At 34.6% G+C, this 18,266-nt stretch overlaps 1 protein-coding gene across 1 annotated transcript; it reads left to right on the forward strand.

Annotated features, from left to right (window-relative positions):
• The first annotated feature begins 766 nt into the window (after window positions 1-766).
• Window positions 767-3,766, forward strand: LOC105347648 (uncharacterized). Its single transcript, XM_011456803.4, has 5 exons — window positions 767-949; window positions 1,249-1,390; window positions 1,766-1,905; window positions 2,118-2,153; window positions 3,208-3,766. The coding sequence occupies exons 1-5, from the start codon at window positions 866-868 to the stop codon at window positions 3,688-3,690; spliced, it is 885 nt and encodes a 294-aa protein (XP_011455105.2). The 5' UTR covers window positions 767-865; the 3' UTR covers window positions 3,691-3,766.
• The last annotated feature ends 14,500 nt before the right edge of the window (window positions 3,767-18,266 follow it).

An 18,266-nucleotide genomic window follows, 5' to 3' on the forward strand; every position in this document is an offset into this window, starting at 1 on the left:
CTCAAGGTAAATATTTTGTTTCGTTTGATATATTGCTTAATATTATACTATTTTTAATATGTCAGTAAGAGATACAAGTGAAAAACTTGTTCATGCACGACTATATGCACAAGTATTTGCAGTTTTGTAAAAAATTCCGGTTAACAATTATCGTTAAAAATTTATATATTTATGTATAGAATATGTTACGTTTCAAAAAAACAAAACAATTTAACAAAGTTATTTATGCCTAACCCCATATAACAATACTATGTGAAAGGTATCTATAAGTCAATAATATAGTTTCTTTTTTAAATACGAAATTAATTAGGCAAAATGATCGTTTTGCAATAGCTCTTGAATGAACATAATAAAATATTTATCTACAACAAACGGCATTGTTTAATGAAAAGGTAGCAAGACAATTTAAAATGATATAAAGGTGATTTTCTCCTGAGACTTTTTATTTTATACTCGTATAAAAGTCACATGTGTATTTCAGTTGCATCAGAGCAACTTCAGCAAAAAAAGTGAGCAACCTGTTTCAAACATAGTAAACCTGATTTCAACCATCCTATTTTGGCAAAGGGGCATGTTTTGGATAGTCGGACAATTAAAAAAATTGTTAAATCGAGGAAGAGAATACTAGACAACGTTAAATTCAGTGGCGATGTGCTGATTCACTGATACGGATCATTGCACTTCCTCTTTAAAGTGCTAATATAGAGCATCATGTCGTGTTAAGTTCGCGAACATCACACAAATACGTGCCGTAGACAGAGAAACATGATAAGCGGACAAGATAAAAAACTAAATCACTAGGAATAAAAGCGAAAGGTTATGAACAGGTTTTCTTTGCAGTAAGAGCCATTGAAATACAAAGATCATGAACTATCTCGCAGTAGTGTTCCTAAGTGTTTGCTCAGTTTTTTCCGTTTACGGAGCAAGGGGCAGCTATGGAAATCGAAAGGTAAGACAATGTAATTAATCAAGACTGTTTTTTTAAATACACCATTTAATCTATTTCATTGGTTTACTATGTCGTATGCAATTAAAATATTAAAAAAAACTATTGCCTTTACATGTGAATGTTTATGTTCGATTCACCCATTGTAATGAAATGTTTATGAACCAAAAGTTGAAATTATATGTGTATGTGCTAAAAGACTTCCTAGAAGAGTATTTAACGTTTATACACAGCTATTACCTCCTTATTTTTCCCCATTACTTATGAAGTTTCACATTTGTGAATAAATACATAAATTGTAGAACTACATGCCAATGGTTAAAGTGGAGTTAGATGTTTTCTCGGGCAATCAAAATCCATGGATAAATATGCCAATGCCATTCATGATGAGCATGATGCAGAAATTTCCTCCCAAACCTATGAACAACGGCAACAATATGCGAGGTATTTATTATTCTTAAAAAGTTCTGACCTTTGTAAGTAATATATAAACAATGAAACAAATTTTGTTCATCGAGAAATGATATACTTGTATAGTAAATAAGAATGATAATCCATATTGTGACATATTGTCTTCGAAACAATGGGTTCTCACAATTTTGACATTTTTGTGAAATTTAATAAAGTAGAACAAGTTTTAAACACTTGTCAGATACATTAAAATATCAGGAGCATCCGTACTTATTTAGCTACCAATTTTGCAAGGTAAATGTGCTTATTAGTTCACATGATTAACATCTTCTAATTTTAATCAGAAACAGTTATGTATCATCCAAAAGTTTAAAGGCTAGGAATAATAATACATTAATTGTACATTAGATCTGGGATACCGTGGATTCATCATGAGTGACGGATCGCAGTCCATGCGAATCCCTAGAGGATCCAGCATGATGCTGGAGGGCATGATGATGAACTTTTTCAATGTCCCAATGCAAGTCCGGCAACACTGCAACAGACAGGTATAATATGTCTAAAAAGAAAAAAAAAAGATCAATTAAAAGTACATGTAGTAATCGTAACATTCTTCTTGCAAGAGTAATCAAAATGGTGACAAAAAACCAGAAACAACGAAACCGTTTATATTACAATATTTGTGCCAGGATAGCAGTTACTTTAATTAGACGTATGTAATACTCTTATTGTTATTAACACACAACTTTTTATATTCCAGATCTTTGGAAATCAAATGAACAATGCAATGTACACAGTGAGTAGTGTTTTGTTGAGAGGAAGTGTGTGCTTAAAGAAATAAACAATATAAGATGAATTACCGTGTAATACACCCATTAACGAATAATATTTTGTCGAGCCTTAAAAATATGTTTCAAAACTAACTTAGATCAAGTTTAATGTTTACGCAATATACACCACTTATGATAATGAATAACAAACTCTAGCTTCTATTTTACCATTGAATGCAGTTGGGGTTTGAACAAAAAAAATAGGCAAATGATCGACTTGTTAATTATGTTACTGACTTTTGATAAAACAATTATAAGAAAAGTCAAATTTTACACATTCAATCAATTTTCATAATTTTGAAAAGACAACTAAAAAGCAATCTTTGAAAACGAAATGACTAATAAAAGACTAATTATAAGGGCGGTGTAGAAGACCGTTTAAAGCTACATGTTAAAAAATTTTAAAGCAAAATGCTAGTCTGAATTTCCTCTAACAATTTTCTAAACTATGTCCAATATTGATTAAATTGTATAGAAAAAACCCAGAACAGTATTTCTAAAAAAAACATTTATAGCTTAAGCTACTTATTTTGTCATTATTTTGGCAATAAAAATATATGAGGTCAATGATCAACTTTTCGAGACATGCGGTCAGTTATTGCTGTTAAGGTTTTTTTTTTTTATATTTTTTTTGGTGACATACAATTATCTGACAAACACGCTGGACGAAACAGGAAAATCTTAAAAAGAAACCATTTACTTAACGAACCGTAAGAATTTATCCCGAATTTTAATTTCCACCGGTTTGCTGAAAGTATAATTTTGCTTGAGCCCTATTTATAATAAAAAGAGGGTGTAAAATATAAGCATACATGTATATAATGAAATGTCAATACTGATTCAGTTTATAAATACTCATTGTGCTCAGAACAATGTGTACTCTTGGTATTGAATTTAAAAACGATCCTTTTTTGACATCTCGATTTCTTAGTAAACAACACTTTAAATGATGATTTTTTTCACATTTTCTTTACATAATTGTACTATTTTTAATCCACAATAATTTCTTTTCTTTTGCAGGAAATGACAAGGTCATGCCAGAATCCCCAGTCATCTTTCGTGTACCAACCAGAGATGTGGAATTCTAACCCGGCTGTACAAAGTAACAACAATTGTTACAACTATGTCAACGACATCATGACAAATACCTTTGCACAACCAGGACGAGCAAATGGCTATACTCCCCCTAGTACTACTGGCCCCAATATGCAATATGGCACCGAGCTGGACGGTATGGTACGCATTGAACCCACTTCTCCAAATTGTTTACCGATTCCAAACGGAGGAAATTTGGCAGCTCTCGTTATCTGGCCCGATACTGATTACCATTTCTATCGTTTGGACAACGATGGCACTTTCTCTCACAAACCAGGTCAGACGGCTGCCCGGAATGTGGATAACTCCGGTGAAATGATCCGAGACCCAAGAATAGCTGACCGTGGACCTTATTCTGTATTCCACTGCTTTTTGGAGACCAATTCCAACAATGTCAATATTATGTAAAGCATTAAGAAAGTACAGTTGAAATTGTCATTAAAATGATTCAATGTTACTGTTACTAGGAAAAATTCACGTGTTGTTATACTTTACATTTGCTTGTACCTAACCTGCAGCCGTAGACAACATTAACCTGCAGCCGTAGACAACATTTTGAGAAAAAAATTACTTCATTTGCTTAGAAAATGCGTGACAATGACAGGTGTGTTACAGATCCAATTCACACGCAACTAAACTGTTACCGGAAATTGTAACTGTTTTAGTTGCATCACCAAAATATCTTGGTTTCCCAAGTGTTCAGAATCAGACTTAAAGGGGCATGGTCACGATTTTGGTAAAAAATTATTTTTTCGAATTTGATGTTTACAATGCTTCAGTAAGGCATTTTTAATAGGCAACCAAAATTTGAGTGTCATTTGATGAGTCATAAGCGAGTTACAGAGCTTACAATTCTTCCGTATGTAAACAAAGCGTTTGTTTACATTTTGAACGTTGAAGTAAAAATTCCAGTTTTAGACCTAAAATGAATGCGTTAATCGTTAGGAACTGTTTATTTATGCTTAAAATGAATAATAAGATAAACAAACCAGCTTTAAAGAGATTTTTTGCTGGTATATTGAACCTATGTTTCTCCATAACAAAGATATGGACGGGACACAAATTTTCCACTTTTTCTGTCAGTGACCTTTACCTTACCCAAATGACCTTGGGTCAAGGTCATGACACACCCTTAAGTCATAAGCAATCTTTGTGTGAAATAAGAACTTCCAATAACTCTCCATAAGAAATATATGGACTGGACACGAATTTTGTATTTTTTCTGCCAGTGACCTTGCCCGAATGACCTTGGGTCAAGGTCATGACACACCCATAGGTCATAAGCAATCTTTATGTGAAGTAAGAACTTCAAATAATTCTCCATAAGAAAGATATGGACCAGACACGAATTTTGTATTTTTTCTGCCAGTGACCTTGCCCTTGCCCGAATGACCTTGGGTCAAGGTCATGACACACCCTTAAGTCATAAGCAATCTTTGTGTGAAGTAAGAACTTCCAATGTTTCTCCATAAGAAAGATATTGACCGGACACGATTGCACAGACAGACGGACGGACAGACTGACGGACAGACGGACGAACAGACGGACAAGGTGATTCCTATATACCCCCGCAAACTTCGTTTGCGGGGGGTATAATAATGCTAATTAAGGCCTTGTCGGATGATTATGCCAATGTTTAGGGACATTTTGACCCGTCAAAGCTGACAAAAAAGTCATAAAGATATTTGGTCGCCATGTTACCTAAGATTATTTCACTACTGCTATTTAGGTATATAAACAGGTCGATAGAGTTATCCATTCACCTAACTTCATATTAAAGGGGAAGGAAAGTCAAAAACATAATTTCTTTATTTTAATAAAGTGGTGTAAATTATCACATGTGGTCATGCTGTTTTGAAAATAAAATACGTAATTAAGCTTTAATGAACGTTTGAAGTTGGAGAAATCGTATTTACTGGAGGCTGACATGATGTAGAACTCTTTTGTATTAAAAACCAAAAAAATTAATTATTTTGACGTCACACCATCTATTCCTGTTAGGTTTACATATACAAATGAATGTACACAGTGCTCTGAATATAATTAACGCTGGTTTATGCCTTCCTGTTACTCAAATAATCGACTTAAAAAAATTGACAATGTTCGAGTTCACACGTCAATCTAAAGAATATATACATGCATCATTGTATGCATAAATATATGCATTTTCATAAGTAAATGACCGCTGTTAATCTGCTATCATTCAAAGTTGAAAACGACCTCGATTAAATATTTTATTCCAAGTCAAGTTCTTCGCTAACTGAATAAATGTTATAAATGTAATCGGGATGTTTAAAATTCATTCTTTTAAGTCGGAATTACCATGTCCAAATAACGACGGCTGACATTTTCTATGATACTTGGCATCTGTTGACAATTTCCACATTTACGCGGAGATTTCTCCGACACTAACCTCCGCTTTTAGATTTCAACGAACATGCTCTATTTGACGTTAAACTAGTTTGTAGTTTGCAAAGATAAAAGAACGGTCTCAAATCAATATTGTTTCGAATTTTCCAGAACTTGTCATGTAGAGCGAATATCATGATTTACTTATACTGATGTTATGTTGATAAGACAAACCGGAATAGATGGTGTGACGTCATAGATTAAAGTTCAATGGCAGCCCTCATGGCGGCGGGAAATTTAAATTTAGCGATCGATTTTCTTGATTTATTCATTGTTCCGGGGTTTTTAATGAAAATAAATACGATTTACAATTATAGTAGATGATAATAAATTGATTTATTGTACAACATAATTTTAGTTTCCTTCCCCTTTAAGCAGATGCATAAGAAGAATCAATGACGGCTTTTGCCACAGGGACCACTATTCTTGTACCATCTGCTAAAACACAAGTTTCATGTCTACCAGTAAAGTGTTCTTCTTTTACCAGACTTTTTCGAACTACGATGTTCTGACATATAGAGTACCTCAGTAATGTCAACGTCATTAGTTGACCATCAACGTAACTCGCTGAGAGTTGCATTGGATTTTGCATAGAATGACAAGCGGATGTTAGCACAGGTGTTTGGTCTCTTACTTAGGTCTAAATAGACGGGTTTTGGGTGTAGTTACGTGAAGCCAATTTTTCGGAGTAGCGCGACAAGTTGCTTGTTGGTCGTCGTCTTTGTCGGCGTCGTCTTCCGCACATACTGCTGCATTAGAAATCCTGTTTCTAAACTTGCATTGAGGTGCGATATGACTTTGTTTGTTACATATATAACACTTTCTTGATTGGAACAAACTATGAGTTCCGTTGCTGCCGAAAGTGTCCCTCGTTTGTTTCTTTATCACTTTTGTACATAAAGGAAAAAGTGCGTTTGGGGCCAATTTGGGTCCCATGTGCAACTTATATAATGTTTCTCAAAGGGTATATTTTCATAAAATCACCAATTTATAATTGTTTAAAACTTTGTTTATGTTTTAAACAAATGTAAATGCAGCATACTTTGCGATAACGTAGCATCATCTTGACGTTGCTTTATGAAACGTCATGAGCAAGAAGGCAGCGTCATGTTGCGAATTTCATCCTCATCTAAATGAGGGAAGCCCAAGGAATCAAGATCTTCAGAATTTTCCAAATGGCTACTCGTGAGTGCAATTTCCAGGCTTCAACTCCCCCCTCAAGGTTGTTCACTAATGTTGCGCAAAAAACTGCATTTTGACTGCAACAGCCATATTGGTGTCTCTGTCACCTGCATGAAATAATTAATATTTGTAATATTAATAGACGTTTGATACTTAATACAATAATAAAATATTTACCGTGCAATCTTTTATAATCTTATGTATGCATTAAATTTACGAAGAGAGTGGTGGGAAGTATTTGTTTGATATGCTGCATACAATTTTGACGAAGTCGCCAATAAATGGTATTTGGCTTGTCGGTAGAATACAATCAGTGAATTTCCATCGTTTCATCCGAGCGTTTGCCGACTCAACAACCCATCGTAACTGAAAAGGTCTAAGAAACTTATAAGTACATGTACTTTAGACATGGCTGTTAATTGGTTTTCAATAATATTGTATCAATCTAAACATACCTTAGTTAATACAAGTCGACTTGTTTTGCATCTTGAGTAGACAACTGCTTCTCCCCCTTTTTCATGAAAGCTGGCATGATAGCCTGAATGCCAAGTTCTTCCAGGTATGTATCAGAATCCCCGAAACCCCTATTAGTAATCAAGATATCGTCTGTCTTAACCCACTTTAATACATCCTCCCTATTTGATTTCATAATGTGCTGAAGGATGGCTGCATCGTTGTTTCTTGCGAGATAGGGTCCAACAACAGAGATATAAAAACCGCTAGTAGACACAATCACCATCCGCTTTACGCGCGGTCGGTCTTTATTCAAGCTGTAGAATTTGCTTTGGAAAGTGAAGTTGGCGGTCTTTTGAATGTATATATAAATTTAGGTACCGTAAAGTACTTGTAGGGCTTGACTTTCTGTCCCGCCAAACAATGGTTCAGCTAATGGTCGTGTATGATGTTGAATAACACTTTCTCTTGATATGTGTTGAAAACCAAGGTTCTGTAGAACGAAGTTTTCTATCAATGCCCTCCGCACAGTTTAAGTAGCCCGACAGAGGCTTGCTTTGGAGACATTGAAAATGGTTGACAGGATACTGTTGCAAAGGCCGGATTCCATTTTATCAAGAAAAATTCCCAGGCTGTTCCTAACGCTGCATACAGATGTACATGTATTCTTACATTTTCACAGACACAGAAGACAACAAGTCGTTGGGAATTCTTGTTTAGACCGGTAAGACTTGTGTAATGTTGTTGCTGAAAGCATTTTCTCGGTCCGATTTAATTCGAGATGTATCAGTTTCTCGCAAATACAGTAGAATCTCGACGATGGAGCTACTGTTTAAGCTTTTTTTAAATTTAATTTGTGAGAAAACGGTTATTTGTTTCAGGGCATCTGAGGTAAATTTGCAATCTGGAATGTTTAGTGCAGCACCTAGAAGCGTATGTAATATAAGAATTTTTAATGCAGAAAAACAGAGTTACGGAAACGAGAATGTAACATAAAATGGCTAATACAAGGAAAGACGTGTTAACTATCATGATACTCGTAACAACTCGCTTTTCATTATAGGATATGATGATTTTTTCATTCACTGGGTTTATTCACATCGATACTTAAATATAAGCGGATTGTAATTTGTCCTTCATGCACAAACAATGTTTATATAACAACACATTCATATGCATGTGTATTTCCATAAGAAGTAAAAATAAACACATTAAAGGAAAAGCAATGTCCGCGCAATATCAGCGTCGCAATTTTTGGCATGCAGAAAGCTTATATAACGATTTGTTATTGTAAACGTTTTAGAGTGGTAATATCATGCGAACCTATTCAATTTTGCTTTTAAGTCTTTAATATTTGTTGATTTTTTTTTCGGAAAAACGCGTTCCATGCATAATTTGACTAATTAAAAATAACACATTTGAGGGTCATCGAAAAATACGAAGACAATATGGTTGACCATCGTATATTTTTCGCAAAAGTCATAACTAACGAAATACTATATGCACTAACACTTATTTTATTGGTATGTGAAGTTTCAGTCCATTTGATGAAAAGGTATTTGGGTCATTGTACAAATTGAGGCCCAAACGAACTTTCCAAAAGTAAGAGTTCGTATACCCTATTTTATTCAATTTTTCTGCTTTAATTACTAAATCTAACTTCATGGAAACCGTTTCAACATTCGGCAGCAATGTTAAAAATATTTTATTGCTTATTTAGAGACTTACATGTACGTACATACATGAAAAAAAAATGTCATTACCGCAACAGACGACTAAATCGTCATAAAATATTGTTACAGTATAAAACCAATTTTTTTGAAAGTTTGAAGTAATAAATCTTAATAATATCTTAGCCTCATGATTATTTGAGTGAAATACTCGCACAATTTTTTTTTGTTTTTTGTACTGTGGTGTTAAATTTACGTTTTTAAAAATTGCAAAAAACCATTGGTCAATAAACCACTTGAGGAGTGCATTAATTATTTTACTTCCATTTTTATAAGGTGTGCGATTTCAAAGACGCATGCATGTTGATTAAACACTTTATTACATTTATAATTAGATTAATTGATAATTAATTGACCTATTTGTCCTTGTTATGGAAATGACAATGCGTTGCGGGAGTAACAGTGCGTTCCAGTAAATAGTTTCGAGTTGTTTCGAATATTTTCATAACTTATCCTATAAAACCCAATGTGGTATAAAGCAAGAATGAACTTTATTTTCATTTTAACTACAAACAATACACTCAATTTTTTCAACCAGAAAGGCTAACCACAAAAAAACAAACATTTCAAATTGTTCACCGTTGCAAAAATACGCACCACATGATCACAGTAATATTTACTGTAAAAACTGGAGCAAGTGTTCATAATCGGTTTTTGATAGGTGGAAGTGCCTACTACCCACCGGAGAAGGCTCTTGTATTTTGCAAACAACTTTGTCATGTTATTTGGCAGAAGGGGCAAAAATATCGGTATTGACCGATCTTGTGCATGACTTTAACCGCGAAGTCTTCATCGTCCACACCCTGGACTATTCCAGGGTACAGCACGTCATCATACAGACCGACACACCATTTTCCAATCCAGTCTGTATCAGCCGAAGAGGAGTTGGATTCAGTGGGAGGATCTACATCCGGAATACTCACACGAGCTGATACCGAAGTGAAGGTAAATGCTGAAAGCTGAAAACGCTCGCACGACTTCGGCTTTGCACAAAAGCAACTGAGTACCCTCACCCTTAACCTGTGTCTCTCCTCTGAATAAACCTGTGAATGAGAATGAATGGAAGATAGTTTCTAAATAAATGGTCAATATTTTAATACAATGACTTGAATTCAATAAAACTACACATATACTGATACCTGATGTAGCTTCATGGTCTGCGGAACAGAGTCCAGGTCTGATGGTATTATTCTATGGATATCCTCAACATCTGCTTGACTTACTGAAATATATTGAATAGTCGAGTCTTTTTGCCGCAATGCCGTCTTCATTGACTTTGCATTATGCTGCCCGCTCCGCTTCACCGATCCACCAATACCATCTGCAGGGCCTTTTTCGTGGCCAGCTTCTAAGAAAGACCAGTTACCTACTTTGAAACCCCAGTCAAAGAGCAATGTTGAAAGCAAATAAAAATTTGCCTTACATCTATATTGGGTTGTGGGTCCATCGCTTACAAAATACACAGTGCTTATGTCTGGATATGTACTTCGCAGCAAGGACAGAATGGGTGTTAAGTGGGCCCAGATAGCTGGGGGTCCATGCTTGTTAAAACCAGAAATGGTACAGAATCCCGCGCATGTGTCTTTGTAATAAAACACACCTGTATGTAAAGTGATCTGGTTTTGGTTAGCACCAAAATGCACACTTTGGATTTCTCTGTTATTTTTTCACTGGTAGTTTTCTGAAAAGTCGATATGAATCATTTCTTCGTTTTCTGTCATACTTTGTCGCAAAGTTCTAAGAGCGATGTACTGATGTACGCTTTATTCCTCCGACACTTTCTGTCCTCTGATAAGAGTGTTTGTTCTTAGTTCTTGGAGAATCCAAATTTCTGTGACAGATCTTGACTTGGTGAATTCGGAGGTGTATTAGGTGAAAGGAGAATTTAAGTCTTCTTATCCTTTTTTCTTTTGTTTCGCTGATTTTTTCCCATTGTTTTCTTACTGATCGCCGTTCTCTCTCTGATAACTCTTCTACATTTTTTAGGTTTGCCGACTTTTTTCCTCTCTTGATACCTTTGATTTTCTTTCTCCAAGTATTTTCTTTTTATGTTTTTTCTGGATCCTGTTTCTGCTTTTCGCCTCCATCATTTTGATATTTCTTTTGCAGTGAGTGCCATAGTTCAGGGTTTTTTAAGCACTTGTTCATCAATAATAAAAGTTCTTTTGAATGTTCATATTTGTCATATACATCAACAACTAATTTTGCCCAGTCAAAACGTAGGTTGTCAGTTTATTGAAAGAGTAGAAAGTCCTTAAACATTTTTCAGAAATCACCACCTAATTTTCGATTGCAAAGACGTTTTTCTTATCAAGTTTACTTTTTTCATTCCTAGAAATGAAAAAAACTATATTAAAACAGGTTTTAATATAGGCATGGATATGAATCTATTAATTTTGTTTTGACAGCCAATGCTAATTAAAAGTTGTAAGGAATTTTTAGAAATTTACTTCAATCTGATCATTTAATTGCATTAAGAAGCATGTGCTTTATGACGGTGTACAACCCCCCTCCCCCCGTTATCATGCCTTATATTTTCCAAATTTATTTAGAAACAGTCATGGCATTAGCAAAATTAATTGTAAACAGTAAATCATCAGCATTTGAAAACAATTGTTCAAAGAACTGTGTATTATAATTAGATGTAGGTTAGTCTCGCCTACCTTCCAGGACTGGACCCACAGATAGGAGTTATTTGTAACAACCTCTTACGCATAAAACACTATAATAGTGTTGTAAAAATCCATGCACAAGACAATCTAAAGATGATTTGTCATTACCGTAACACTGATGTCATTACCGAAACGATTTGATTCAAGGGATTTGTTTCGGTTATGACGCGTTTCGGTAATGACATTTTGAAATAATTAACAGAATATAGAGGGTGCTACTTGCTTAAAGGGGTTAAATAATGTACAACACAATTCAAAACCAATCTATATTTGTTTCCAAACAATTGCATTTTTCCTAGGTGATCGTACATTTATTGTAACAAGCATTCGGTAATGACACTGAATAAACATACGCTTGAAAGTAAGACCATTTACAATGTAATATCTGCTTACTTACCCACAGGAGAGCGTTACGCCTTGTATCGAAGATGGCGGTTTCTGGAACTTTCAATCAGGTGGCTTCTTCTTTTGGATTATCTTTCTTGTCTCTTATATTTTGCCGTTTCGGTAATGACAAGAATATCAGGGACACAGTTTTACAAACAATGTTTTATTAGAAAAAAAGAATTTAATAACCCGTATCTTTTTAAAATCAACAATGAATATTTTATTACACCTTAGTAATCACGACAGGTTAAAGTTTGACAGAAAATTAAGTTTTCACACATGCATATTCAAAATTACTAATTCAATTTTGCAGTTTGGCACATGGCATTTCAAAGCAAGTCCATGACGTTAAGAAAATATTTTACAAGTAATAATGCTTTCAGGGGTGTCCTTATGGTGTGTATGCATATTTATCATCTCCTTCCACAATATTCCTGATTTATTCTTAAAATTTCAGTAACCAGGTATTGCTCAACACATACTAAAATGACGAGACACCATTTGGGCCTCTATTTGTAGAATGGCCCATGTGTGTTACCTACGCATGCACACTTTATAGAATTACCCTTTCTTTATAGCATGGTTAGTCTCTTGTGTCTTTCACCTTACAATTTGAAATGGCACTCCACTTGTTAACATCTTATTTGCTCACTTTTTACGAGAATCATGAGTTTGTTCTTCGAAGTTTTCATTTTTTTACTGTGTTTCTCTCAGTAGAGAGTAATAGAAAACCCTGAACGTCTGGGGTTCGTTTCATTAAGAGGCCTACGTCCAAGTGTAAGCTTAGTCCGAGTGTAATCCTTGGACTACGTTCGGAAATGGGACTAAAATGCGTTTCATAAAGAAGTGTTTTACGACGGACTACATTTTGGTCATAAGTTTACGTCTGCTTTTGTTTGGGCGTAAATATATACAATGTAGTATGTTCCCAATAACGGCGACCTTGTTCATTAAACAAAGGCGAGAGCGAAGACGTTTATGGAGGGAAAGGGTGTTTCTAGACAGAAATAATGTCTTAAAAAGTATGCATGACATCGACCTAATCAACAGATATTGCTTCCTAAGACATGTCATTCTTGATATTGTGTAGATGAATACATGCAAGGTCCACGCGTAGGGTTCATGCAATACCTACGTACATTCTGGTAGAATTTTATATTTCACTTTTCCCTACAATATTAAAATAAATAAGATTTAAATGACTGAATATTTTTGTTGTGTGATTTATTACATGTAAATTTGTGTGTATATCAAATAGTACACTTGGGAGCAGTGATGAAAACAATATTTTTTTAAGACACTTGTGCAAAATATTATTTTGAATACATGTCAATTATAAATGTTGATACCGTTTTGCACAGTCGATCTCTTCTAAAAACAAATCCGTAAATGACGGGTAATATAAAAATTGTTGTATGTATGTATCTAATTTACATGTAGGTACTTGTCACACTAAGATTGTGGCTAAAGCTGACTTTTAAGCTCACCGGAGCTGAAAGCTCAAGTGAGCTATTCTGATCACATTTTGTCTGTCGTCCGTCTGTCCTTAAACTTTTCACATTTTCAACATCTTCTCAAGAACTACTGGGCCAATTTCAACCAAACTTGGCACATATCATCCTTGGGCAATGGGGATTCAAAGTTGTGAAAATTAATGGTCACACCCTTTTTCAAGGGGAGATAATTAGAAATTAATGAAAAATTTCGAGAAATTTTCAAAAATCTTCTTATCAAGAACCATAAAGCCAGGAAAGCTGAAACTTGTGTGGAAACATCCTCAGGTAGTGTAGATTCCAAGTTGTGAAATTCATGACCCCCGGGGGTAGGGTGGGGCCACAATGGGGGGTCGAAGTTTCACATATGAATATATAAAGTAAATCTTTAAAAATCTTCTACTCAGAAACTAATCAGCCAGGAAAGCTGAAACTTGAGTGGAAGCATCCTCAGGTAGTGTAGATTCCAAGTTGTGAAAATAATGATCCTTGGGGGTGGGTGGGCCACAATGGGGGGTCGAAGTTTAACATAGGAATATATAGAGTAAATCTTTAAAAATCTTCTTCCCAGAAACTAATCAGCCAGAAAAGCTAAAACTTGTGTGGAAGCATCCTGAGGTAGTGTAGATTCAAAGTTGTGAAAATCATGATCCCTGGGGGTAGGGTGGGGTACAATGGGGGGAGGGGGTCGAAGTTTTACTTAGGAATATATAGAGTAAATCTTTAAAAATCTTCTTCTCAGAAACTAATCAGCCAGGAAAGCTGAAACTTGTGTATTCTCAGGCAGTGTAGATTCAAAGTTATGAAAATCATGATCTCTGGGGGTAGGGTGGGGCCATATAGGGGGGGGGGGTGTTAAAGTTTTACATTGGAGTATATAGAGTAAATCTTTAAAAATCTTCTTCTCAGAAACTAATCAGCCAGATGATTCTTTATAATTGTTAAGACTTTAGCTCAAGGACATTTCTTCGGTCTCACAAGAAGGTTCAGAGTTTGATGTAGCTTTATATCCCATATATAAACAATAATTAAGGATCTTTTTGAGAACTGCAATACTCATCATGTTATATGACTATAAAATCATCCAGTTAGAAAAGGGACTAATGATTATAAACATAAGAATATCCAGGGGGAAAATGGATTTTATTTATACAGGATCTACATGTATTGTACATTGTCCAGATTGTGTATTCAATGACTCCATTAAGCTGATGTTATCATACCTATTGTTCCTCAGGTGAGCGATGTGTTTTTCTCAAGTTGGGGATTTGCACGGCATTTCGAGGTCATATCTGTGGCATATAATTCATAATGGTATATCTCTTTATAGAACATTTTCCAGTATGATAAATTAAATAATCAACAAATATTATTTATTGATTGGTATAAGTAAATGTACAAGAGTATTTCGTTCATTTAAAAACTTGATATTAATCGTTTTAATAATTTTACAGAATCGTTATTTAATTCAGATATAAAGCGCTCGCGGGAATTTATTTTGTAATTACATGGCAGATACTGTATCATTATTTATACAGAGGGGTTTAATTTTATTTTAATTTGTATATTCATGTTCACTTCAGGTTGCTATGCTATCAATGCAACCGTAGACAACATGGACTTTCCGGAAAGGGTATGTGAAACGCAATCCATTAAATCTGATTTTCATCAAATTGCACACATGCCAAACTGCATTTATCGGTGCTGTTGATTGGACCCTCATACCCATAAAAGGAATGACTAGCCCCGATGAACCTGCGTACGTCTGTAGGAAAAACTTCCACGCTTTGAACATCCAGGCGGTAGCTGATGCCAACATGAGGTTAATTCATTTATGGATTTCCTTATGTTATCCTTTCAAAGAAATATGCTTTTTTCAAATTTGTAACCGCTTAAACCTACAATGTAGGTACATGTATATACAGTCACATATATCAAGTTTTAGAAACTGGTACATTAATGCTATTTCTATATATAATTTATATTGCATTTAGTTCTAATTAAGATTCCTACACATCAATGCCCGCTACCCTGGATCAACACACGATGCATACGTGCTCGCATACCCCGGGCTTCCTGACCAAGTCCAGTCTCTTCCAGAGGGCGGCTGGTTGCTCGGGACTCAAGATCCTCATTACTCACGTGGTTACTGACCCCCTATCAGTCCCCAAGCAACAGACGGAAGGAGAAATTCAATGACAGCCATGGAAAAACAAGAGTGGTGGTTGAGAGGGAATTTGGCGCTTTGAAGGCTATAGGTTTAGAAAAGAAGATTTACCAAATCACAACAAAATTTAGCTATTTAAAAAAAAGTTACCAGTAACGTGTATAATATAATTATTACCTTTTGTAGGTGCTTACATCAGTCTGGGGGTGTTCTACCATTTTCGCCAATTAAGTATTCAAGAATAATATAAACACTAGACTTAGACCCGTGCGTGCACGGGTTAACATTGCATATGATATCGGACATTTACGAAATAGATACATCGACACACCGTATTTTTGAAATTAACATAACCAAATTTTAGTCTACAATAAAGCTATAATTAATTTTACTACAATCTGCTTAGTTACAAATATTTAACTGTGTCTCTGGGTAGGCCTCACCAAAATTAAAACGTCTCCCATTTACCGGTATTAATGTATCAAAAACAGCAGAATCGCTCCGAAACGATTTTGGAGAAAATTAATGATGCTGCATTGAAAACAGTCAAATTTTTCTTACAAACCATTTTAAGACTGTAAATACCTTTAATCTAAAAATTAATTCACATTAATGAAGAATTCAACACTTTTTCATCAACGTTTTTTCCTCGCTTTAAAATTACACTCCATGTTGATATTCGGAACTCTCGGAATTTTCATTTTTAAATAGCACTGAGTAAGAGTTATCTCCCGTATTTTTTTTTTTTTTTTTTTGATAAAAAATTTATGAAAAATTTTCAATGAAAATTTACACGTATTTGTTATCGTGTCTGGGTTTATCCATGGAAATAAGATATTGTGGAAACATAAACTAATTAAGATCCTCCCGTGAGTTAGCGTGAATGTAATGCGCATGCGCAAAATTGTAATATCCCACAAAAATCCAGATGACTTCCGGATTTTTTAAAGGAATTTTCGTTGATTATTAATTAGCGAAGCTTGATTGAGAAAAAATAAAATCAAATTGGTAATCATCAAGTACCAATGATGTTTAAATATATAAAAGAAACGACAGTACTCTTTTGATTTCTCGGTATTAAGGCCCAAAAATTCGAGTCTATTATTTTAATATAGTAGTATAGATGCTTTAGAATTCAAAACATGCATTGCATTGAAAGAAAAAATCCCATTACAAGACAGAGGACGAATAGTGAATTACCACCACAACCACAACGTTTCGTTTGGGGACAACGCACCTGTTCTGGCTAATCAAACAAGAAAGCAAGCTGCAAGCTTGTTTTGAATAAAGACAAATATTCATTCATCATTTGTTTAAATATTTTGACTTTTGAGGTCGAATAATCATTGTAATATGTTTTAAAAATATATTTCTAACCTCGATTATATTCAACATGTACAATACTAAGTAATAATTGCACTTTAAGGTGGAATGCTACACCAAAATTTTATTTTATGGATCGTTAGAGTATCATTTCTGAAGCAAGACTGCGTTGATCAAATAAAGATATATGCCTTTAATTTTTTTATACGAATTTTTTTGTATTTTTTACGAAAAAGTAGAAAATGTATTTTGGTTGCAAGTAACGCACTGTAGAGTCTAAAATTTGCTGTGAATAAATGCATTATATAAATAACTAATATAAAAAATGTTACAATGATTATTCGACCTCAAAAGTCAAAATATGTACATCCAACTCCCAGGGTTTGAAACCTATTTCAGGTGGAGGCCCGTCTCCAGTCCTCTTCACAATATTTTTTTTGTAGCCTCTTTTTTTACCGACATCTTTGCGTCTTTCCATCTCTTTTTTACTTCTTATACTTCCTGCGTACCACAGATTATGGCGACTGCCTTAATTCTTGAAAAATAGAAACATTGTTTTTCATTCTACGTTATATTTTTATAAGTATTTAATTGTTTGAAGAAGCAAATTTCACGACATAGGACCGAGTGGAGCAAGTGGATCACACCCCCCCCCCCCCGGGCTGTTACTAAGTTTTGATTTGCATCCACCCTATCTTACACTACCAAAATACATGTAACTCAAACGAACAAAGAAACAATTCTTGAATTTTGTCGGAATCAAAAATAAATGAATTGGAACTTAAGGTATATATATTTTAACGAAGTCAATTCGCTATTTTTTTTTTTTGAGGAGAAGTGTGTGTGGGGGTAGGGGGGGGGGGGGGGGGTTAGGGTAAACTGTTTCTATAGTGTTAATAAGTATATTTAATACTTATGCATACATAATATGTATACCTTATCTGAGGAAGTTCAAATGATTTAAGCATTATTTTAGGAGGATCCAATGTGCTACCATTATTTTGGCATTTAAATTTAAAACAAGTGAAAAGCTGTCAATGTGACAGCAAACCGGGTTTTCTTTTATGTAAACTGTATCCATAATCCATGTCAACCCTAATCCAGTGAAATGGAGTACCCTACATGTATATGCAATATTTTGCCAAAAAATGACTAAGTTCAAAAGCTA

Source organism: Magallana gigas, chromosome 6 (genome assembly GCF_963853765.1).
Source record: "Magallana gigas chromosome 6, xbMagGiga1.1, whole genome shotgun sequence".
NCBI classification, from domain to species: domain Eukaryota; kingdom Metazoa; phylum Mollusca; class Bivalvia; order Ostreida; family Ostreidae; genus Magallana; species Magallana gigas.